Genomic DNA, 23,718 nt, shown 5'->3' with positions numbered 1-23,718 from the left:
ATACCTGAACATCAGTCACGCCAGGCTCGAAACACTTATTTGCTTTCTCAAGTGCCAGCGCTCTTGGAGTTTTTGGAAACACTGGTTGCTTTGATTTGACAGAGTATGGCCTGGAAAACTTCTGCAACATACGTAGAACATGACACAAAATGTAAAAGCACCTTTGGGTTATACAAGCTACACTTTGCTTTACATACTAATTCCAGTCACAGCAGTTACATAGAAGGACTACTAAAAACATACAAAGCATTACACAAGTCAAAGAAGACAAAAGTGGTAGGAAAAATGCAGTAAGGATGCTACTGAAAAAATGAGTAAGTTGGGTGAAAGCAGATTTATAATAGTTTCCCCGACTGTTAAAACCCTGTCAACATGACAGAAAGTGAGGAAAAAGGCCTGTAAAGTAGCCCCAGATACTTTGAGTTTAACCACTTCCCTACCGGCACATTGTAAAATGATGCTGGCAGGAATCCTTCCTCCCGTTCTCGCCACTGTTCCGCGCCCCCGGGGTCGTGCAGTGTGGCGATCGGGGACACAGCCCATCCCTGATCAGTGCCACTGTCCTTGTGCTAGCCCCCAGGGGTGCACAGAGCGGCAATCGGGTATTGAGAGGGTCATTCTGACATAGTCCATCCCCGATCAGGGTAAGGAGCCAATGTGTTCAATCGAGTACCCGTCTCCAGCCCCAAAGTACCCGAGAACCCGTCTCCAACCCCAAAGTACCCGAGAACCCGTCTCCAACCCTAGAGTACCCGCCTCCTGCCCATCAGACTAACCGAGTACACGCCTCCAGCCCATCAGAGTAGCCGCCAGGGGCCCGCCTCCAGCCCTAGAGTAGCCGCCGGGGGCCCGCCTCCAGCCCTAGACTAGCCGCCGGGGGCCCGCCTCCAGCCCTAGACTAGCCGCCGGGGGCCCGCCTCCAGCCCTAGACTAGCCGCCGGGGGCCCGCCTCCAGCCCTAGACTAGCCGCCGGGGGCCCGCCTCCAGCCCTAGACTAGCCGCCGGGGGCCCGCCTCCAGCCCTAGACTAGCCGCCGGGGGCCCGCCTCCAGCCCTAGACTAGCCGCCGGGGGGCCGCCTCCAGCCCTAGACTAGCCGCCGGGGGCCCGCCTCCAGCCCTAGACTAGCCGCCGGGGGCCCGCCTCCAGCCCTAGACTAGCCGCCGGGGGCCCGCCTCCAGCCCTAGACTAGCCGCCGGGGGCCCGCCTCCAGCCCTAGACTAGCCGCCGGGGGCCCGCCTCCAGCCCTAGACTAGCCGCCGGGGGCCCGCCTCCAGCCCTAGACTAGCCGCCGGGGGCCCGCCTCCAGCCCTAGACTGGCCGCCGGGGGCCCGCCTCCAGCCCTAGACTGGCCGCCGGGGGCCCGCCTCCAGCCCTAGAGTAGCCGCCGGGGGCCCGCCTCCAGCCCTAGAGTAGCCGCCGGGGGCCCGCCTCCAGCCCTAGAGTAGCCGCCGGGGGCCCGCCTCCAGCCCTAGAGTAGCCGCCGGGGGCCCGCCTCCAGCCCTAGAGTAGCCGCCGGGGGCCCGCCTCCAGCCCTAGAGTAGCCGCCGGGGGCCCGCCTCCAGCCCTAGAGTAGCCGCCGGGGGCCCGCCTCCAGCCCTAGAGTAGCCGCCGGGGGCCCGCCTCCAGCCCTAGAGTAGCCGCCGGGGGCCCGCCTCCAGCCCTAGAGTAGCCGCCGGGGGCCCGCCTCCAGCCCTAGAGTAGCCGCCGGGGGCCCGCCTCCAGCCCTAGAGTAGCCGCCGGGGGCCCGCCTCCAGCCCTAGAGTAGCCGCCGGGGGCCCGCCTCCAGCCCTAGAGTAGCCGCCGGGGGCCCGCCTCCAGCCCTAGAGTAGCCGCCGGGGGCCCGCCTCCAGCCCTAGAGTAGCCGCCGGGGGCCCGCCTCCAGCCCTAGAGTAGCCGCCGGGGGCCCGCCTCCAGCCCTAGAGTAGCCGCCGGGGGCCCGCCTCCAGCCCTAGAGTAGCCGCCGGGGGCCCGCCTCCAGCCCTAGAGTAGCCGCCGGGGGCCCGCCTCCAGCCCTAGAGTAGCCGCCGGGGGCCCGCCTCCAGCCCTAGAGTAGCCGCCGGGGGCCCGCCTCCAGCCCTAGAGTAGCCGCCGGGGGCCCGCCTCCAGCCCTAGAGTAGCCGCCGGGGGCCCGCCTCCAGCCCTAGAGTAGCCGCCGGGGGCCCGCCTCCAGCCCTAGAGTAGCCGCCGGGGGCCCGCCTCCAGCCCTAGAGTAGCCCTGTGAGATCCCCCTGGCCTGTCAGGACAGGTCCTGCCCTCCCTGCTCCCGATAGGGGAGCTATAGCAGCGTCTAACACCTGGGAGGGGTTTGTATAGCTCATACCTTGTCCTGAGGGGTTCCCTGTAGTGGATTCCCACGGTGGCCTTGTTCCCTGGGCTCCTTTCGGCCGCCATTTTGGGTGTGGGCAGCCAGGCTGCATCAGTATAAGGGCAGCAGCCATTTTCTTGCCTTGCTGAGTGTTTGGCGCCGTTTTCAGCAATATACGCCCTCCAGGTACGATGGTAAATCTTCCTAGAGGTAGCTTTCCGAGTCTTCAACAAGGTAGGAATGACCGCATCTGAGAGACCCTTGTCCCTCAGCTCTTGGCTTTTAACAGCCACGCCGTTAAAGCCAGAGACCGTAAAGCAGGATGTAAGATCGGCCCTTGAGACAGTAGATCGTCTCGCAGCGGAAGCCGCCAGGGAGGCTCGACGACCATCTGCACGAGATCTGCATACCAAGACCGGCAAAGCCAGTCCGGAGCCACCAGAATTACCTGTACCTGCTCCGATGCCAACCTCCGTAGGAACCTGGACAACAGTTGGATCTGGGGGAAACGCATAGAGCAGCCGATACTGGTGCCAAAGCACCACCAAGGCGTCCGTGGCAGCCGCCAGAGGATCGCGGGTTCTGGCCACTAACCTTTCTACCTTTCTGTTGAGACGGGAGGTGAACAGATCCACATCCGGAGCTCCCCATTGAGCACACAGGAGACGGAAGACCTCCTGGTATAAGGACCATTCCCCTTGGACCAAGGTCTGGCGGCTCAGATAATCCCGCCTGCCAGTTCTCCACTTCCGGAATGTGGACGGCCGAAAATCGCTGGAACGTGCGTCAAGGCCTCAGACAGGATCTCGGCCACTTCCTTGGCCGCCCGGGCACTCTTGGTGCCCCCTTGGTGATTGACATATGCCACCACCATGGCGTTGTCCGTCTGGACCCGGACCGGACGACCCTGTAGCCGGGTCATCCAATGAAAAAGGCAGAGCTTCATCGCCCTGAGCTCCAAGACATTTATAGGCAAGGATGATTCCTCTGCGACCAAGTCCCCTGAGCACAAAGCGTGTCCAGGACACCCCCCCCCCCCCCAGCCCGACAGGCTGGCATCCGTAGTTAGCACCGTCCACAATAGAAGCAGAAACGACTTGCCTTGTGTCAAGGGAGACAGGAGCCACCACAACAGGCCCTCCCTCGTGAGGCAGCTTAGGGATATCCTCTCGTCTAGAGACAGAGGCCGCTTGTCCCATCTGGCAAGAATCTCTGCTTGCAGGGTTCTTGTGTTCAACTGGTCAAACGGCACGGCCTCGAAGGCCGAGACCATCAGACCCGAGGGCCCGCATGCAGGTCCGCAGCGAGGAGAGATCCGCTTCCCTGAGGGACCTGATCTCGCTCTGTAGGGTCCTAAGCTTCCCGTCTGGGAGAAAAAGGAATTTTACAGGTAAGATTTTACAAAAATTCCGTTCTGAGTCCTCCGACAGTAGCCGCCTCCTCTAAGTCATCACTGTTGGGTATTGACTTCCGCTCCGCAGGAGTAGCTAGGCATATAGACTTAGTCAAAAACAAAAGTCATTAGCATATACACACCCATGGGAGCTGTCCCATCTGGTCAATACCCCCCTGCAGTGACCACTCCCAACTCAGTTTGGTAGCATAGCAGTAGGTAATAAGAACCCCAAAGAGGGGCGGGGGGGGGGGGGGGCGATTGTCGGAGGACTCAGAGAAAGGAATTTTACAGGTAAGATTTTACAAAAATTCAGTTTTCTCTTACGTCCTCCGACAGTCGCCGCCTCCTCTAAGTCATCACTGTTGGGATGTCCCAAAGCAGTATAGACATGAGGGGTGGGAGACGCAACCGTAGAAAAGGCAACGCAGTACCCACATCAGAGAAAGGAATCTTACATGCACCGTAAGAGAACCTACTGGGCAACAGAAAAAAAACAATGCTCAACAGGAGCAACAGCCCAGGAAAGCAAATACCAACAGCCAGGGACCCAGAAAAAAACTCAAGGGTCCATTATGGCACTGCCGCACTGAGAACCTTGCGGCCAAAGGAAGCATCAGCTGATGCCAGAACATCTACTTTGCACACCTGGGCCACCGAGGCCCGATGCCAATAGGCCCAAGACGCACTCACAGATCTGGTAGAGTGCGCCTTAACAGGGAAGGGTGGAACCCGTTCCTTCAAGGCGTAAGCCTGTTCAATGGTCTGTCTGATCCATTTGGCAATAGTCGCTGCAGATGCAGCCATGCCCTTTCCGAGGTCCCTCAGGAAGGACAAAGAGTGAATCCGTCTTCCGAAAGGATTCCATAGACGACAGGTAAACCCTGATCGCCCTGACAACATCCAAGGAATGCAGAGCAACCTCCTTAGGATGCTTAGGCTTCGTACAAAGCGAAGGCAGGACAATGTCCTCAATGTGGAACTCAGAGACCACCTTAGGAAAGAAAGGAGGGATGCGGACGCAAGACCACCTTATCCCGGTGAATCACCAAGTACGGAGAACGGCAAGATAACGCTGCCAGTTCCGACACCCTCCAAGCCGAAGTGATCGCCACCAAAAAGGCAACCTTCTTAGACAGCAGAGGCAACGATATCTCCCAGATGTTCTCAAAGGGAGCACGCTGTAACACGGACAGAACCAAGTTCAAGTCCCACGGAGGTAGGGGCTCCTTCCTGGGAGGAGCCAAATGTCGTACACCTTGAATGAAGGTGCGAACCAGAGAATGAGACGCCACAGGGCGCTGGAAAAGAATAGCCAGTGCGGACACCTGGCCCTTGATCATGGCCAGCGCCAGGCGCAGGTCCACACCAGACTGGAGGAAGGCCAGCACTCTCGACACCGAGTACGAGCGAGGGGAGAACCCCCTGGACTCACACCAGGCGAAATAAGCCTTCCAGGTACGGTAATAGATTTTACCAGAGGAGGTTTTTCTAGCCTTGACAGGTCCCTCAGGACCTGGGTCTCAACAGCCAGGCCGTTAAAGCCAGCGACCGTAAAGCAGGATGGGAGATCGGACCTTGAGACAGGAGATCTTCCCACATTGGCAGCCGCCACGGAGGCGCCACTGCCAGGTGAACAATGTTGGCATACCAGGACCGGTGTTGGCCAGTCCGGCGCCACCAGAATAACCAGGTGCAGTTCCGAGGCTAACCTGCGGAGGAACCTGGATAGCAACTGGATCGGAGGAAAAGCATACATCAGTTAATACTGATGCCAAAGGGCCACTAACGCATCCGAGGCGTCCGCCAGCGGATGGCGCGTTCTTGCTACGAACCTTTCCACATTTCGGTTTAACCGAGATGCAAACAGATCCATGTCCGGGGATCCCCACCTCGCACACAGCATTTGGAAGACCTCCGGGTGCAGGGACCATTCCCTCTGGTCCATGGTCTGGTGGCTCAGATAGTCGGCCTGACAATTTTCCACACCCGGAATGTAAACTGCTGAAATCGCCAGGACACGAGTCTCGGCCCAAGACAGAATGTCGGCCACCTCCCAGGCCGCCCGAGCACTCCTGGTGCCCCCTTGGTGGTTGATTTAAGCCACCGCGGTAGCATTGTCCGTCTGTACCCGGACAGGATGGCCCCGAAGATGGTCCGACCACTGGAAGAGAGAGTTTTATCGCTCGCAATTCCAGCACATTTATCGGGAGGGAGGATTCCACCTCCGACCAAGTGCCCTGGGCAGACAGGTTGCCCAGGACTCCACCCAGCCCGACAGGCTGGCATCCGTGGTAATCACCGTCCACACCAACGGACAGAAGGACTTGCCTTCCGCCACCGACGGGGACTGGAGCCACCACCGAAGAGCCAATCTGGTCTGATGACTCAAGGAGACACTCAGATCCAGGGACAGAGGCAACCTGTCCCACCGGGCCAGGATCTCCGTCTGGAGAGCCGCGTGTGAAACTGAGCATAGGGTATCGCCTCGAAGGCCGATACCATCAACCCCAGGCCCCGCATACAGGTCCTGAGTGACGAAGACGGGTTGTCCCTGAGGGACCGGATCTCGTCCTGCAAGGTCCGGAGCTTGTCCTCCGCAAGAACACCTTTGCCTGAACAGAGTCCAGAATCATTCCCAGATAGGGAAGACGAAGCGATGGAGACAACGTCGATTTCTGCACGTTGATGGTCCATCCAAACTCCTGGAGTGTCTGTACTGTAGTGGACAGATCGCGCACTAGGTCCTGGCTGGCACGTGATCTCAGAAGTAGATCGTCCAGGTAACCCAAGACCGCAATGCCCTGAGCCCTCAGCAGGCCCAGAACCGGCACCAGCACTTTGGTAAAGACCCTTGGTGCCGAAGCAAGACCGAAAGGTAACGCCACAAACTGGTAGTGGTCCTCTGCGATAGCAAAACGAAGGTACCGCTGATGACCCTCGAAAATGGGGATGTGCAGGTACGCATCCTTAAGATCTATCGAGGCCAGGAATTCCCCTGGGCTCAGGGAGGCCACCACCGAACGGAGAGACTCCATACGGAATTTTCGAACGCGCACAAAGCGGTTCAGCGCTTTCAGGTCCAGAATAGGACGCACTTTGCCCTCCTTTCTGGGCACAGTGAACAGATTGGAATAAAACCCCCGACCGAAACCTGTCCCGATGAGGCACCGGGACAAACCCCCTGAGCAAGAAGGTCCTGAACCGCTCGGTGCAGGTCCTGCAGACGCCCCGGAGGCAAATGAAGATTTGAGGGAAAGAATCTGTCCGCAGGCCGAGAAAGGAATTCGATCTTGTACCCTGATCGAATGATTTCCTGAACCCACCTGTCCGATATCCGGAGCAGCCAAGGCTGGAGGAAAACGCGCAAACGTCCCCCCACCCCTGAAACGGGTGAGGGCGCCCCTTCAGGCAGAGGCGGACTGACCCGCCGAGCCGGCATTGCCCGACTTCGGCTTACCCGCCCAGGGCTTCTTCTGGCCGCCCTGGGCCTTGAAGGGCTTGCCCTTGGATTGGTTCCGAAAGGCACGAAAGGACCCCTGATTGGATCTAGGCGCAGAACCCCGCTTGCCTCGAAAGGACTTGTTCTTCGGGTTCTGGGGCAGCATTAAGCTCTTGCATCACGTGACGCCTTTTACCAGGGTATCCAACGCCTCGCCAAAAAGGCGAGAGCCAGCATAGGGAAAATCAGCAACAGTTTTCCGTGAGGACTGGTCAGCCGACCAGCTCTTCAGCCATATCAGTCGCCGGTTAAGTACCGAGACACTGGACAGGCGTGCCACTAAGGGGGCCTCATTTAAGGCCGCATCACACAAATACATGATTCCCTGGTGGATTTGATCCACCATTTCCAGTCGGGCAGGCGGAACATCATCAGACAAGAGGTTGCTCCTAAGCACCTTGGTCCAGTCAGCCACCACCTGAGCCACCAAAACGGACACAAAAACAGGCTTGAGCAACGAGCCCGCCACCATATAGGAATGGCGGGCCAGAGACTCCAACCGCCGGTCCGTGGGATCCCGGAAAACCGGGGAATCCTCCGTAGGAATCAAGGTAGCCTTGTTTAAAACAGCCACAGTGTGATCCACCTGCGGGGGCACACACCACCGTTATTCTGTAGCCGGTGCAAAGGGATAAAGCAATTTGAACTGACTAGGCACCAAGAATGGACGTTTTAAAGTGCGCCACATCTCATTAACAGTGTAATGAAACTCAGCGGGACAGGGAAAAACCTGTGCCGACTTGCGGGTCCTGTGCGTCCCAAATGAGGACACAACGCCCGGAGGACTGGGCTCATCCACCAAATGCAGGGTTTCCTTCCCAGAAACAATTAATTCATCCATGGTCGCCCGTTTTTCAGGCGACCCCGGAGAGGAGGTATCAACCCCCTCCACCTCTGCCTCCCCCTCAGACCCCAGCGCGTCTAAGGATGAGCGGGACCCTGAAAAGGGCACGCTCGCAGCAGCCATATCACCATCTGAATCAGAGGACAGAGACAATCTGGGGCTCTTTTTAGCAGCACGTTCAGCCATCAGCATTTCCATGTTGACACCAAGGTCGCCACTACAGCGGCCAAATCTGGTCTCAGAGGGGCCACAGGAGAACCGGGGACCTCCACAAGAGCTGGGGGGAATATGCTGTCCTGAGAATCCATTGCCCAATGTGACAAAAAAACAACAGTGCAAGAAGTTTGTACTGTCCCTTTAAGAGTGCTGCGGAGTGCGAGGCCCACCGCTACAGCTACAGTGACAAAGACCCCCCAAACAGGAGAAGAAAAAACTGAGCCAGAAGTGACAATACAGAAAGATATTGAGAGCGATAACCTGCAGAGCTCGGCAGAGTGTTGCCACCGCTGTCCTGCATCAGAGGAAAAAGGAAGTGCTGCTAAAGTAGGCTGAACATAGAGGCTGCATGACCCAGGGAAAATGGCTTCCCCTTAGGAATTGCATGGAAGGCTCCGCAAAAATGGCCACCGAACATGCGGCCGGAACGATCGCTCTGCGACCGCAAAATGGCGGCGGATGGCGCCAAAACCAGCATGTAGTGTGCCCATAAAGAAGCCAAAAACATGCCTGCCCATACTTAAAATGGCGGACCGCGCGGATTCGCCCCCTGCGGTCGCCACACACTCAGTCTGCACCCCCGCAAACACCGAAGTGATACAGGGAAGGGGACCCCCAAAAACACACAGCACCGCAGCGCATGTACCAGCGATCCCCGCAGGGACCGCATTAGGGAGTCACACAGGCAAAGACATGGGGAACACACAGCAACACAGACTGCCACCCCAGACAGAGGCCCCACACAGAAGTACTTACCTGTACCAGATGGCGTGGGAAAGCCGCTGTCCTCATCTGACAGGGAATGCCGTTAGCCAGGGACATTGCACTGCAGTATCGCAGATGCGTCCAGTGAGGTAGCCACCTCACGGCTGCATCCCTGCTGCGAACAGGGATGGGTCGTTCACAATGCCAGGGCGAACCATAGCCGAACACTCGATGGTGGGCTGGAGGTCCATCTGACCCTCTGCCCTGGAGAACCAGGGCGGTCAGTCCGAATCCCAGCACCGCATGAATCCATCTTCTTCCGAAGAGTCGACTAAAACTAAAGCTGACAAAATAAACAGCTAGTAAAGAAAAAACTGACATTTTCGAAGAAAATCAAATAAAAGATTTAGATAGGCTGAGACTGTAGCCCCAGCACAGGGAAGCCCAACTACTCCTGACGCTAGGCAGCTTAAAACTGAGTTGGGAGTGGTCACTGCAGGGGGGTATTGACCAGATGGGACGGCCCCCATGGGTGTGTATATGCTAATGACTTTTGTTTTTGACTAAGTCTATATGCCTAGCTACTCCTGCGGAGCGGAAGTCAATACCCAACAGTGATGACTTAGAGGAAGCGGCGACTGTCGGAGGACGCAAAGGGAAAAACCTTCGCTTGGACTGAGTCCAGGACCATCCCCAGATAAGGGAGACGAACTGATGAGGTCAGTGTAGACTTCTGAAAGTTTATGGTCCAACCGAACTCCCGAAGCATCTGAACGGTAACCGACAGACGCGCTGGATTGCGCCCTCAATAGGAAATCGTCCAGGTAGCCGATGACTGCAATCCCCTTCAAAGCCAACATCGGAGCCAAGACCTTGGTAAACACCCTGGGAGCCGAAGCGAGACCGAAGGGTAAGGCCACAAAATGAAAGTGCTCCTCGGCCACTGTGAAGCGGAGATACCGCTGATGACCTTCGAAGATCGGGATGTGCAGATATGCATCCTTTAGGTCGACAGAGGCCATGAAGGCTCCTGGACTTAAGAACGCCAACACCGAGCGGAAGGACTCCATCCTGAACTTCTGCACCCGCACAAAATCGGTTCAGGGACTTGAGGTCCAGAATGGGACGCACCTTGCACTCTTTTCGGGGCACCGTGAATAGGTTGGAATAATACCCGTGGAACCTGTCCCACTGAGGAACTGGCATAACCACTCCTTGGGCAACCAGATCCTGTACCGCCCCCTTGAGATCTTTTAATCGGTCGGGGGACAAACTGAGGTTTGAAGGAAAGAATCTGTCTGCGGGACGAGAGCGAAACTATCTTGTACCCTGAGAAAATCAGCTTGTGAACTCATCTGTCCCGAATCTCGGACAACCATGGTACCTGAAAGTAACGTAGACGTCCCCCCCCCACCCCTACAATGGGTGAGGGCGTCCCTTCAGGCGAAGAAGGACTGGGCCGCCGAGCCGGACTGACCCGTCTTGGACTTAACAGACCAGGATTTCTTGGTCCCCAGAGGAACTTGAAGGATTTTCCTTTGTCCTGTGACCCTGAAGCACGAAAGGGCCCCCGATAAGCCTTGAAGGAAGGACCCCTCCAAGGGCGGGGCTGCTTACCCCTAGAATTTTGGGGCAGTAGGGTACTCTACCACCTGTAAGATCCTTGATCAATTCATTCAAAGTATCCCCAAAAAGTCGATTCCCCATAAATGGGACATCTGACACAGTTTTCTTGTAGGCGTTGTCAGCCGACCAACTCTTTAGCCAAATAATGCGACGGATAAACGACCCCCACTGCAGACAGCCTTGCGACCAACGGAGCATCGTCCAAAGCCGCATCACATAGATAAAATACGGCGTGGGCCATTTGATCCACCAGATCGAGGGCCGCGGGGGGGGGGGGGGGGGGGCGATACCGCCACCAGGATGCGCTTCAGCTCCTTGAGCCATTACAACCGGTTTGAGTAGGGAACCCGCCAACAAAAAGATATGGCGGGAAAGCGTTTCCGTGCGCCTGTCTGCCGGGTCTTTAAAAAACGGGCATTAATGTGGACTTGTTCAATCTAGAAACCGTGTGGTCCACCTTTTGCGCCACTGTCCAGTGGTTGTCAACTGCATCCGCAAAGGGATGACAGTACTGGAAGCGCTTAGGTACTGTCAGCATATGTTTTATGCGACGCCATTGTTCGTTCAATGCGTCATTAAACTCCTCGGGACAGGGAAAAACCTGACCCGACCTCTGGGCCTTGCAGGACCCGAAAGAAACCTGCTTACCTGACAGAGGGTTCTTCTACAATATTTAAGGTCTCCCCGACAGAAGAAATGAGTGCATCCATAAGAGCGCGTTCCCGCGCCGCATCCTCCTCCCCATCTGAATGCGAGGACAGGGACCCCTCCAGGGGGACATTGTCCGTGGCAACCAAGTCAGGCTCTGAGTCAGAAGACTAAGAGGGCATTGGCCGTTTGAGTGTTCTGACATCAGCAGATCCACCTTAGACGCTAAAGTCGCAAGTGCAGCAGATAAGGAGGCCATAGAATAAGATTCAGGTGACCCTGAAGCCCCAACCAGGTCTGGAGGGAATTTGCTGTCCTGTAAGTCCATGTGCGCACAAACATTTTTTGGGACACTGGCCCTTTAAAATCGGCGGTACCCGCTGCTCCCACCGCAAATCCACACTGCTGATAGAGACCCCCTGTAAACTTAACTAGAGCAGAGAAAACAGCAAAAATCAGCCCCCAGTGTCACAGTGTACTGTACCAGACCTCCACGCGCTGCTGCAGTGAAGAAAGGTAAGTGATGTAATGCACTAAGGCCCCCCCAGCCCTGTCTGCCTATCAGTAAGGGAGAGGAGAGATTAAAGATGGCCGCTGCCCTTACACGGCAGCTGCCCAAATCCAAGATGACGCCCAAACGGCGCCAAAGGGCAGAAAAGAATGGCCACTGCCCACACAGTGAGGCTAGAAGCCTGCCCTTACCCAAAATGGCGGCCAAAAGTTCGGCGCCAAGTTCTGACCGCACAAACACACTGACCACCATGGGGATAGCTGCCAGGGACCCCCCAGACATGAACCAAGCCCCCACACTCCCCCACGCACTCATCAGCGCGCATAGGGATATTACAGAGGCCTTAATGTCTGTCATCCCCTAGGAGTGGGCCTACATGACACCCCCGCAGACTGTCCCAGGACAAGGGGGTAGCATCACTCACCATACCACGATTCACGGCTCCTCTCCAAGACAGGAAACACCTTCCACCCCAAGTGGGGGTGCCGTCAGCCAGGAAGGGAAGCTAGCAACCCAGGGCGTACCAAAGTTGAGACACCCCGGCGAAGAATCTCCGCAGGCTCTTCCCCATCCAGAGGGGCACAGTCGTGGCAAGGCCTGGGCGCACCGAAAACCTGCGAAGCTTGGTGGCAGGCTGGGACACCATAAGGGTCTATATTACCCAGTGCGAGACCCAGCTCTGCTGTCGCTCGTCTTCCAGGGATCCCCCTGACTAACTGGCGATAGTAAGTGAATGAAAGAAAATAAAACACTTCTTATAAAGAAAAATGTAGAAAGACTGAGAGGTAGGTCTCAGCTGGGTAACCTAGATCTACTCCTCAAGCTAGGCAGCAAAAAACCGAGCATGAGATGAGGTGAGCAGGGTAATGTATGTGGGACAGCCCCTGGGGGTGTGTCAAGTGCAAAAGTCTGGTTGTATTAACTTTTTCACTGCCTAGCTACTCCTGCAGAGGTTGCCATTACCCAATAGTGAAGGCTGATTGGACTGGGCTGTGACTGTCAGAGGACGTAAGAGAAAATAACATTTCTCAAAGAAAAAACAAAAACTGAGACTGGAGTCCCAGCAGGGAAACCTAGGTCCTACTCCTAAAACTAGGCAGCAAGAAACTGATTAGTAAGCACGATGTGTCTGGGGTAATGTCTGAAGGGACAGCCCCTAAGGGTGTGTCTAGTGAAAAATGGATTTTTGTAAAATCTTACCGTAAAATCCTTTTCTCTTAGCTCATTGACAGACGTAGTCCTCGGTGATACAGCACCTTCGGGTTATGTTGCCTCCACAGGAGTAGGACTAGACAGGAAATGAAAAATGCTCTGGCCACACCCCAGGGGCAGTCCCCGAGGGTATATCCTCTCTCTCTCCGCCACAGCAAATCAGTTATGTCACAAAAGCAGTGCTTAGAGAATTTAACCCAACCCAACTCAAAAACAGAGGGGCGGGTACTACGTCTGTCAATGAGCTAAGAGAAAAGGATTTTACGGTAAGATTTTACAAAAATCCATTTTTCTCTATCGCTCATTGACAGACGTAGTCCTCGGTGATACAGCACCTTCGGGAAGTCCCAGAGCAGTATCACAAATGAGGGGTGGGAAAATGGAAATCAAATCTAAATCTAGAAGGCCCAACCGGTGCCAACTAGAAGTTTACAATGCTCATCCTTAATGATGAGTGTCACGGACCCTACTTCCCCCTCCTTCTTTTCCTCTCTTCTGCACCCCCAGTACTTTACTATCTTCCCCAGCATGGGATTCTTCTCTCCCCCCTGGCTGCTCACTCCTTTGCCTGCCCCCCCCACTGTGCTGTCCTCCTCCCCTCCCCAGCAAGGTGCCTGAATGTCTGCTTCTCCGCCTTCATGCTCACTGTGGACAATGAACACATTCCTTGTGTGGGCTCGAGTAGAGGGGGGCGGGGCTGGTTGCTGGGGAAACTGGACGCCTGGCTGGGAGTTGCCTGGCCCACCTGCTGGGACACAAGTCCTAAGATATTTAGCTGAGTGAGAGTCTCTCGGGGGTTGTTCATCTCTGCTGTTTGGAAGACTGTGTGTCTCTGAGCTGCGGCCAGGGAACACAGAATCCCCTATTGGTTCCTGCGGGCCTCTTCAAACCTGCCTGACAACCTGGATTTTGGATTTACCCTGTCCCTTCCTACAACCTGGATTTTGGATACATCCTGTACCTGCCTGCTGGTGAGTGGATTAACACTGGGCCTACCAGAACTCTGCCTGAACTTTGTCACCTCATTGTTTGCCCTGCTCCGTGTGTGGCCCAATCCCTCGCTGGCCAGGACTTTGCCCATTCTATTGGGAGCCCCTGTTATGGACTACCCCTGTTATCTGGAACTCTGTCCTACCCAAGTTGGGTCTGACCCTGGACACCTTTGTTTGGCCCTTTCTTTGTGAACATACCCGCTACCGTTCAATAAAAGGCTTTGTTGGCACTCCTGCTCTCCATGTGCGTTCTGTCTTACCTACACTTCCGTCACACTGGTTGGCAGCGGCGGGATCAGAACGCTGAAGAGGATGGAGAGCAGCCCCCTCACACTGGACCCAACGCGGGGTGGGGAGTACAGGAATTGGACTGTGGCAAGTTTGCAAGAAAAGGCTCAGGAGTTAAGCCTTACCTACAGGGGCCTGTCCAAAGAAGAGCTGGTCACCGCCATTGAGGAAGCCGGCCTTAAGAGAACTGAAAGCTTGAATGCTCCGCCGTCAGAGAATGAACAGAGTGCATCCACCGTCTCAAGTCCCAGGAGCCCGTGGATCACATGGTACGAAGAGGAGATGGCTATCCTGGGGGCCGGGGCCACCTTGGATGACAAGCGGGAGGCTATCCGAAGGGCTCATGAGCGAGAAACCATGAGAGGCCTCAGGGGATATGACCCTCTCCCCAGCCCACGATTCGGTGGGCCTGATCGGCCAAGGGTGACTCGTAAAGACTTCAAGCCATTTTGTGAAGCTACAGGGGATGTGGAAGGGTTCTTCCAGGACTTCGAACACTTATGTCAGCTGCTGGAGGTGCCCCGTGGAGACTGGGTACGCCACCTAGTGGGCCTGCTGGAAGGGGGTGCGGCTGCTGCCTACCGGACAATGAACGCACAGTGGAATCGAGATTACAGTAGGATCAAACAGACTATACTAGAACACTACGCGGTAACTTCAGAAACCCACCGGATCAAATTCCGGGACCTCTCCTGTCATTCTGAACCCTCCTTCAAGATGTATGCGTACAAAATCTCGCTGGCCTGCAGACGCTGGCTGGAGGGGGAGCAGGCCTTTACTATTGAACAAGTTGTCCAGGCCTTTCTAAAGGAACAATTCTTTGCCAAATGCCCAGCAGAGGTGCGGGAGTGGGTGAAGGAGAGGGACCCTGGCACCCTTGAACGGGCGGCTGCACTGGCAGACGAGGCCCTTGCCATTAAACCCCATTGGAAAAGACTGGTAGTCGAGCCGCCCAAAGCCCAGAACACAGGCAGACCACTTCCCAGCAACCCCCTGCCACTCCTCCAGCGCCCTGTCGCCCCAACACCATCCACAGCCCCTTCCTACCGACCTCGTACTTCTGGGCCATTTCTGGACCGCCGGTGCTATGGGTGCAACCAGCCCGGGCATCTTCAGGCCAGCTGCCCTCAGTACCGTCGCACCACGTCTGCCAGCCACAGTCGCCCAGTCAACTACCTAGAGTTGACCCCAGAGGAAGAACCACTACCCCCACCTCCCAGTGACTGGCTGACCCCCACTGTTGCCAATCCTCCTAGGGGAGTCTACGGTGTTCATCCCCTTGTCCCATCCTACCCAGAGCAGAGGCAGCGCCACCTGCAGGAGGTCCTGATTGATGGAGAGAGAACTACGGGATTTCGGGACACTGGGGCCTTCCTCACCATTGCTGATCCCCGCGTGGTAAAACCAGAAGCCATCAAGCCAGGCCCCGGGTTCTTTATTGAAATGGCAGGTGGTACTACGAAACACATCCCCAAGGCGTCGGTTCGCCTTGACTATGGGTTTGGGGAAAAGCGCTGCCAAATTGGAATCATGGCTGGACTACCTGCGGACATTCTGCTTGGAAATGATTTAGGAGAGCTACAGTGTCAATACGTCGGAGCTGTGACCAGGAGCCAAGCCAGCCACGGCCTGCCTGCCGAGAAAACCCAACGGGACTCCCCTTCTGCCCTGGATCCGGTGAGTGTTACCAACCCTGACCAGAATACCACCCTGACCTGGGACCGTGAGAAATTTAAACAGGAACTAGACTCTGACCCCACATTGAGCAAATTCCGGTGCTATAGGTGTAACCAACCTGGGCATCTTCAGGCCAGCTGCCCTCAGAACCGTCGCACCACATCCGCCAGCCACAGTCGCCCAGTCAACTACCCAGAGTTGGCCCCAGCGGAAGGACCTCTACCCCAGGCTCCCAGTGACTGGCTGACCACCATGGCGCCCAATCCTCCTCAGGGAGTCTACAGTGTTTATCCCCTTGTCCCACCATACCCGGCAGCAGGACCTTCAGTAGGTGAGCCTATTACCACAAGTGCCTCCAAGGAGACCTGCCGAGGTCCCCCTGTCGGCACTTGTAAAATAAAAGGGGGAGGGGTTGTCACGGACCCTACTTCCCCCTCCTTCTTTTCCTCTCTTCTGCACCCCCAGTACTTTACTATCTTCCCCAGCATGGGATTCTTCTCTCCCCCCTGGCTGCTCACTCCTTTGCCTGCCCCCCCCACTGTGCTGTCCTCCTCCCCTCCCCAGCAAGGTGCCTGAATGTCTGCTTCTCCGCCTTCATGCTTACTGTGGACAATGAACACATTCCTTGTGTGGGCTCGAGTAGAGGGGGGCGGGGCTGGTTGCTGGGGAAACTGGACGCCTGGCTGGGAGTTGCCTGGCCCACCTGCTGGGACACAAGTCCTAAGATATTTAGCTGAGTGAGAGTCTCTCGGGGGTTGTTCATCTCTGCTGTTTGGAAGACTGTGTGTCTCTGAGCTGCGGCCAGGGAACACAGAATCCCCTATTGGTTCCTGCGGGCCTCTTCAAACCTGCCTGACAACCTGGATTTTGGATTTACCCTGTCCCTTCCTACAACCTGGATTTTGGATACATCCTGTACCTGCCTGCTGGTGAGTGGATTAACACTGGGCCTACCAGAACTCTGCCTGAACTTTGTCACCTCATTGTTTGCCCTGCTCCGTGTGTGGCCCAATCCCTCGCTGGCCAGGACTTTGCCCATTCTATTGGGAGCCCCTGTTATGGACTACCCCTGTTATCTGGAACTCTGTCCTACCCAAGTTGGGTCTGACCCTGGACACCTTTGTTTGGCCCTTTCTTTGTGAACATACCCGCTACCGTTCAATAAAAGGCTTTGTTGGCACTCCTGCTCTCCATGTGCGTTCTGTCTTACCTACACTTCCGTCACAATGAGACTCAACAAAAAAATTTTCAAACAGAAAAAAACCCTCGAGGTAGACCACCGGTCTGCTCAAATTGCGGCCTGCAAAACCTTGCGGCCAAATGAGGCATCCGCCGATGCCATCACATCAATTTTATAAAATTTTGTAAAGGTATGTACCGACGACCAGGTGGCCGCTTTACATACCTGGACCACTGACGCCTGATGGCGAAAGGCCCAGGAAGTACTGAGCGCTCGAGTGAAGTGCGCCCTAACAGGGAATGGAGGATTCCGACCCTTAATAGAATAAGCCTGTACCACCGTCTGACTGATCCATGTAGATATGGTCGCGGCAGACACAGGCAACCCCCTTCAAGGGCTATCCGTGATCACAAAAAGTGAGTCCTTCTTACGAAAACCACTTTAGGAAGGAAGGATGGATTCGGAAGAAGAACCACCTTATCCCTATGAACCACCAGATCTGGGGAACGACAGGATAATGCGGCCAGTTCTGACACCCTGCGTACAGAAGTAATGGCAGGGTGTCAGAAAGCCACCTTCTGGGAATGTAAGCAAGGGAATCTCCCTAATATCTTCAAAGAGAAGTTTCTGAAGAACCGACCACACTAAATTAAGATACCAGGCGGTAAGGGTGCGCACACTGGCGGAGCCAGATGTCGTACCCCCTGGATGAAATTCCGCACCAAGGAATGATTAGCCAAAGGTTTCTTGAAAGAAGATTGCTAACGCCGAAAACCTGACCCTTGATCGTGCTCAAGGATAGTTTCTGCTCAACCCCTTGTTGCAGACAGACCAAAATTCGGGTCACCGAATAGGTCTGTGGGGGAATTCCAATAGATTCACACCATGCAATAAAAGACTTCCATGTGCTGGAAGTCGCTTTCCTTGCTTTAACTGGAGGTAGGAATAACTGAAGCTGACACTCCCTTGTCCTTCAGTACCTGGGTCTCAATGGCCAGGCCATTAAGCCAGCGACTGTAAAGCAAGATGGAAGATCGGTCCCTGAGACCGCAAATCCTCCCTGAGAGGAAGTCTCCAAGGAGCGTCCGCGACTAGCCTCGCCAAGTCGGCGTACCAGGCTCGACGAGGTCAATCCGGAATTTCCAGAATAACTGGAATTCCCTCCACCTCTATCCTGCGAAGAAGTTCCCGCAGCAACTTGAGAGGATGGAAGGCATGCCGTAGCTGATACTGCCCCCACGGTGCGATCAGCATTTCTGCTGCGTCCGCTAGAGGATCGTGGCGCGAGCTACAAACCTCCGCACCTTCCTGTTAGGCCAAGGTGCCAACAGATCCACATCCGGGATGTCCCAATGAAGGGACAGCTAGGGAAAAACCTCTGGATGAAGAGGCCATATGCGATTGGATCCGAATCGGGCTGCTCTAGAGCTGCTCGATCCAGTAAATCAGACAAAATCTGATCGCTCTCAGTGCCGATACCCTTATTGGTAATCTGGATACTATCGGAAGAAATGACTTCCCCTGGTTGAGCATCGGAGACTTCCTGGTCCGCTCGCTCAACCGGATCCGATTGTCCAGGGAATCGGAATTCTGATTCCATTAAAAAAGAATCTCCTTCAGGAGAATTCGGGTATGAGACTGGGTATACGGTACTGCCTCTAAGAAGGCCACCATCAGTCCCAGCCAATTGACGGACAGCAACATCCGAATCGTTGACTGAACCTTCTGGAGTTTCCCAGCAAGGAGAAACTCTCTTGCCCAGGATGTATCCAACCTTAGGCCCAGATAGTTCAGTCTCCTGGTGGGAACCAGGGATGATCTTTGGGAAAGCGAAAAAACGCTGATGTCCTGCGATGATAGGGATATAAAGATAGGCATCCTATATGTCTATGGACGCCAGGAAATCTCTTTGATGCAGGGAGGCCACCACTGTACGGATGGACTCTATTTCTTCCCAAGTCCAGATTTGGACGCACCTTGCCCTCTTTCCTGGGCATTGTGAATAGGTTTGAATAGAACCCCTGAAACCGTTCAATGTTAGAAGGGAATAATCGCACCGGTGGAAGTGATCGAAACTCGATCCTGTGTCCTCCAGAAACCGGTGAAGACATCCCCCCCCACCCCAGAGATGGGTAGGGGCGCATCAGGCTATATTCTTCAGGCTTGGCTGAGCCGGACTCTTTGTTTACCCGACCAGCGCCCTTTGAAACCCCTCTAAAGGGGCTTTGGAGGGTTTCGCCTTATCGCCCGCCCTCGCGGAACGAACAACTCTATATGAGCAGAAAAGGAAGGTCCTCGTTAGTTACGAGGTCTTTTTATCCTAACAGTCTGTGGCAAGACAGCAGGTGGTACCGTCTATCCTATAAAGAGGAATTCCTCAAACGGATAGCACCTAGCCATGCGTTTGGAAATAACAGGGGTTCGTTTCAAAACGACCCCATTCGGGTAAAGGAAAATCCTTCGCCCTTTTGGTAGGCTAACAAGTACCAAAAAGGAATCTCAGTCTCAGCTACCTCTGCCGGTGTAACCTCAAGACTAAAGGTTTCCAGGACGGACACAACTAGTGCATCCACCACTCTTGTGCTATGGCGGAGGCAGAAACGTGCTCCTCACTGCTGAGGAGATATTACCTGAGACAACAGCCCCCTAAGAGGGACCTGCAACTGCATTGACCAGTTCCGAATCCGTATCTGAAGTATCTGATAAACAATAGGGGTAGGCGGGGGTCGCTACTTGACCCCCGTCCCTGACAGGCCACCTCCACCCGGGATACCAAAGACTCCAAAACTGCCGATAATGCATTAAAAACAAGTGGGGTACTGGAGGGTCCTGCGGCCACCTTGAGGGGATCAGGTGGGGATACCTATGCGGCAGGGTCAATGATTATACAAGACACTTGCCAGCGACAAAAAAATGACAAGGTAGGATACCTTATACTATCACAGTAAAGTTCTAGTACTGCCACTGACTACAATCATTTACACATTTTTACAATTAGATTGTCAGCTCCCAAACCAAGCCTTCTGGCTTCTTGTACACAAAAATCACACTCAATTAGGGGGATCTGTGACATGTTGTAGGATAGAGGGGAACCCATCCTTACCATTACAGAGAGGGGCCCGCGTTCACCACAAGACCCGTCAGGGGGAAAGGGGGAACATACTACTCACCATACCGGAACCAGGCGGGCGCCAACTCTTGACAGTACCCCTCTCCACCGAGGTAGGAGGGCTGTCGACCAATACGGGCGCCGTGACTCATGGTCTTTGGCGTTTCAGCGAGACGTTTAACTCGCAGGGTCAGTCCCCGTCCAGTGGGACTATGTCGCGGCCGACCCAGGAGCTATGGCCTGCACGCGCTCGTAGGCTGAACTGGGGTGACCACTGGATCTCAACATCCCGCCCGTCGCCCAGTTCAGCTTTCTTGCTTGAAGATCTCACAGGAACACTGGAGAAAAAAAGCTGTCTAAAAAAAATTCTTTTCTAAGAAAAAAATCCTGCCAGGACCGAAGATCCCAGCAAGGTATCTAGGTCCTTACTCCTGACTAGACAGAAAAAAACTGATTTGCTGTGGCGGAGAGAGAGAGGATATACCCTCGGGGACTGCCCCTGGGGTGTGGCCAGAGCATTTTTCATTTCCTGTCTAGTCCTACTCCTGTGGAGGCAACATAACCCGAAGGTGCTGTATCACCGAGGACTACGTCTGTCAATGAGCGATAGAGAAAAGTTTTTTTCTATGAGTTTTCACTGCCTAGTCTTACTCCTGTAGAGGGCGCATTACCCATTTGTGAGGAAACTATGAAGTGGTTGCGTCTGTCAGAGGACGCAAGAGAGAGAGTGTGATAGGTTGTTATGAAATTAGATTTATAATTTATGCTCTTAGAACGCCTGAATGTGCTACTTGGATGTTGGACCTCTGTATGTGGCCAGGCTGTGTAAAAGTCTCATGGGGTATCGCCATACTCAGGAGAAGTAGCAGAATGTATTTTGGGGTGTCATTTTTGCTATGTACATGCTGTGTCAGAAATCTCTTATAAATTGACAACTTTGTACAAAAAAAAAAAAAAATGGATTTTTGTAAAATCTTACCGTAAAATCCTTTTCTCTTAGCTCATTGACAGACGTAGTCCTCGGTGATACACCACCTTCGGGTTATGTTGCCTCCACAGGAGCAGGACTAGACAGGAAATTAAAAAGCTCTGGCCACACCCTAGGGGCAGTCCCAGAGGGTATATCCTCTCTCTCTCTGCCTCAGCAAATCAGTTATGTGAAAAAGCAGTCTTTAGAGATTTTAACCCAACTCAAAAAACAGAGGGGCGGGGACTACGTCTGTCAATGAGCTAAGAGAAAAGGATTTTACGGTAAGATTTTACAAAAATCCATTTTTCTCTAGCGCTCATTGACAGACGTAGTCCTCGGTGATACACCACCTTCGGGACGTCCCAGAGCAGTATCACAACTGAGGGGTGGGAAAATGAAATCAAATCCCAATCTAGAAGGCCCAACCGGTGCCAACTAGAAGTTTACAATGCTCATCCTTAATGATGAGACTCAACAAAAAAAGAGAAAAAATTTTTTTTTTTTTTTTTTTTCAAACAGAAAAAAACCCTCGAGGTAGACCACCGGTCTCCTCAAATTGTGGCCTGCAAAACCTTGCGGCCAAATGAGGCATCCGCCGATGCCGTCACATCAATTTTATAGAATTTTGTAAAGGTATGTACCGACGACCAGGTGGCCGCCTTACATACCTGGACCACTGACGCCTGATGGCGAAAGGCCCAGGAAGTACTGAGCGCTCGAGTGGAGTGCGCCCTAACAGGGAACGGAGGACTCTGACCCTTAATAGAATAAGCCTGTACCACCGTTTGTCTAATCCATTTGGCAATGGTCGCGGCAGATGCAGGCAAACCCTTTCTGGGGCCATCCGTGATCACAAAAAGTGAATCCGTCTGACGGAAAGATTCCGTAGCTTTCAGGTATACCCTGATTGCCCGAACCACATCTAAGGAATGCAACGCATGTTCCCGATGATGCTTGGGCTGAGGACACAAGGAAGGTAGTACAATATCTTCATTCAGATGAAAATCTGAAACCACCTTAGGAAGAAAAGATGGCTTAGGATGAAGTACTACCTTATCCCTATGAATCACTAGGTATGGGGACTGGCATGATAATGCAGCCAGTTCTGACACCCTGCGAGCAGAAGTAATAGCCACCAAGAAGGCCACCTTCTGGGATAAAGTAAGCAAGGGAATCTCCCTGATGTTTTCAAAGGGAGGTTTCTGTAGAACCGACAAAACCAAATTAAGATCCCAGGGCGGTAAGGGCGCGCGGACTGGAGGAGCCAGGTGCCGCACCCCCTGGATGAAATTCCGCACCAAGGATTTGGTAGCTAAAGGCTTCTGAAAGAAGATTGCTAATGCTGAAACTTGACCCTTGATGGTGCTCAAGGCTAGCTTCTGCTCAACCCCTTGTTGCAAAAAGGCCAATATTCGAGTCACCGAATAGGTACGTGGAGGAAATCCTAAAGATTCGCACCACGCAATATAAGTCTTCCATGTGTGATAATAGACTTTGCTGGAAGTCGCTTTCCTTGCTTTAATAAGGGTAGGAATGACTGAAGTAGACAAACCTCTGTCCTTCAGTACTTGGGTCTCAATGGCCAGGCCATTAAACCCAGCGACTGTAAAGCATGATGGTAAATTGGTCCTTGAGACCACAGACACTCCCTGAGACGAAGTTCCCACGGAACGTCTACGACTAACATGTCCAAGTCGGCCAGGCCGGCTTGAGGAGGCCAGCCTAGAATTTCTAGGACCACTGGCGCTGATAGAATCTGAACCAGGCGTCCCTAAAGGTATCTGGCCCCGACCATCCGAGAAAGTCTGGTCGTTTTCTGTTCCCACACATTTATCAGATACCTGATAGTTATCAGGAAAGGTGATCTTTTCTGGTTGAAACTCAGGGACCGAAGTCACCCGACTAGAGGCTACTTGGCCTATCTGGTCAACCAGATCCGATTCCTGTGAGGTATCGGGACTAATCTTAGGAAAAGGTAAAGGAAAAGATCTATTCAGGGAACGGTAACTACCGCTTCCTGTAGTACTTAAATGTTGGAAGGGAAGAATCGCACCGGTAGTAGTGGTTGATGCTCGATCTAATGTCCTGAATACCGGTGAAAACGTCCCCCCACCCTGAAACCGGGTGGGGGCGCACCTTCAGGCTGTGTACTCCTTTGCTTCGGGTTTGGCTGGGTTGGTCCTTTGCTTGTCCGACCAGCCCTTCTTGAACCCTCCTGGAGGAGTCTTGCCTTTCCCGCTAGTACCAGCCGGGCGCCCTTTATGGGCGGTAAAGAAAGGTCCTCGCTTTTTGCGAGGTCCCTTAGCTTTAGCAGCCTGTGGCAAAAAAGTGCTCTTGCCCCCAGTGGCATCCTTGATGATTTCATCTAGGTTGGCCCCAAATAGACGATTCCCCTGAAAAGGGAGATTCGTCAAGGTCTTTTTGGAACCTAGGTCAGCTGACCAGCATTTTAACCACAGCACACGTCTGAGGATCACCGCTGACTTAGATGCATGCCCTAATAAGGGAGTAGTGTCCAAGGCTGCGTCACAGATAAACT

The 23,718-nt window shown here is 54.3% G+C and overlaps 1 protein-coding gene across 1 annotated transcript in view; it reads right to left on the bottom strand.

Moving 5' to 3' along the window:
- TROAP (trophinin associated protein) overlaps positions 1-23,718 on the bottom strand; it is a gene marked incomplete at its 5' end in the record, with an annotated part of 162,270 nt that overhangs the window by 53,868 nt on the left and 84,684 nt on the right. Inside the window, one exon of the mRNA XM_082244299.1 lies at positions 5-121. Within this exon, the coding sequence (XP_082100425.1) occupies positions 5-121 (117 nt within the window). The remainder of the gene's footprint in view (positions 1-4; positions 122-23,718) is intronic.

This window comes from Pelophylax lessonae (assembly GCF_965119305.1).
Source record: "Pelophylax lessonae genome assembly, chromosome: 2".
Lineage (NCBI taxonomy): Eukaryota > Metazoa > Chordata > Amphibia > Anura > Ranidae > Pelophylax > Pelophylax lessonae.
Note: the sequence above shows the minus strand (reverse complement) of the source record. Positions and strands in the feature narration are given on the sequence as shown.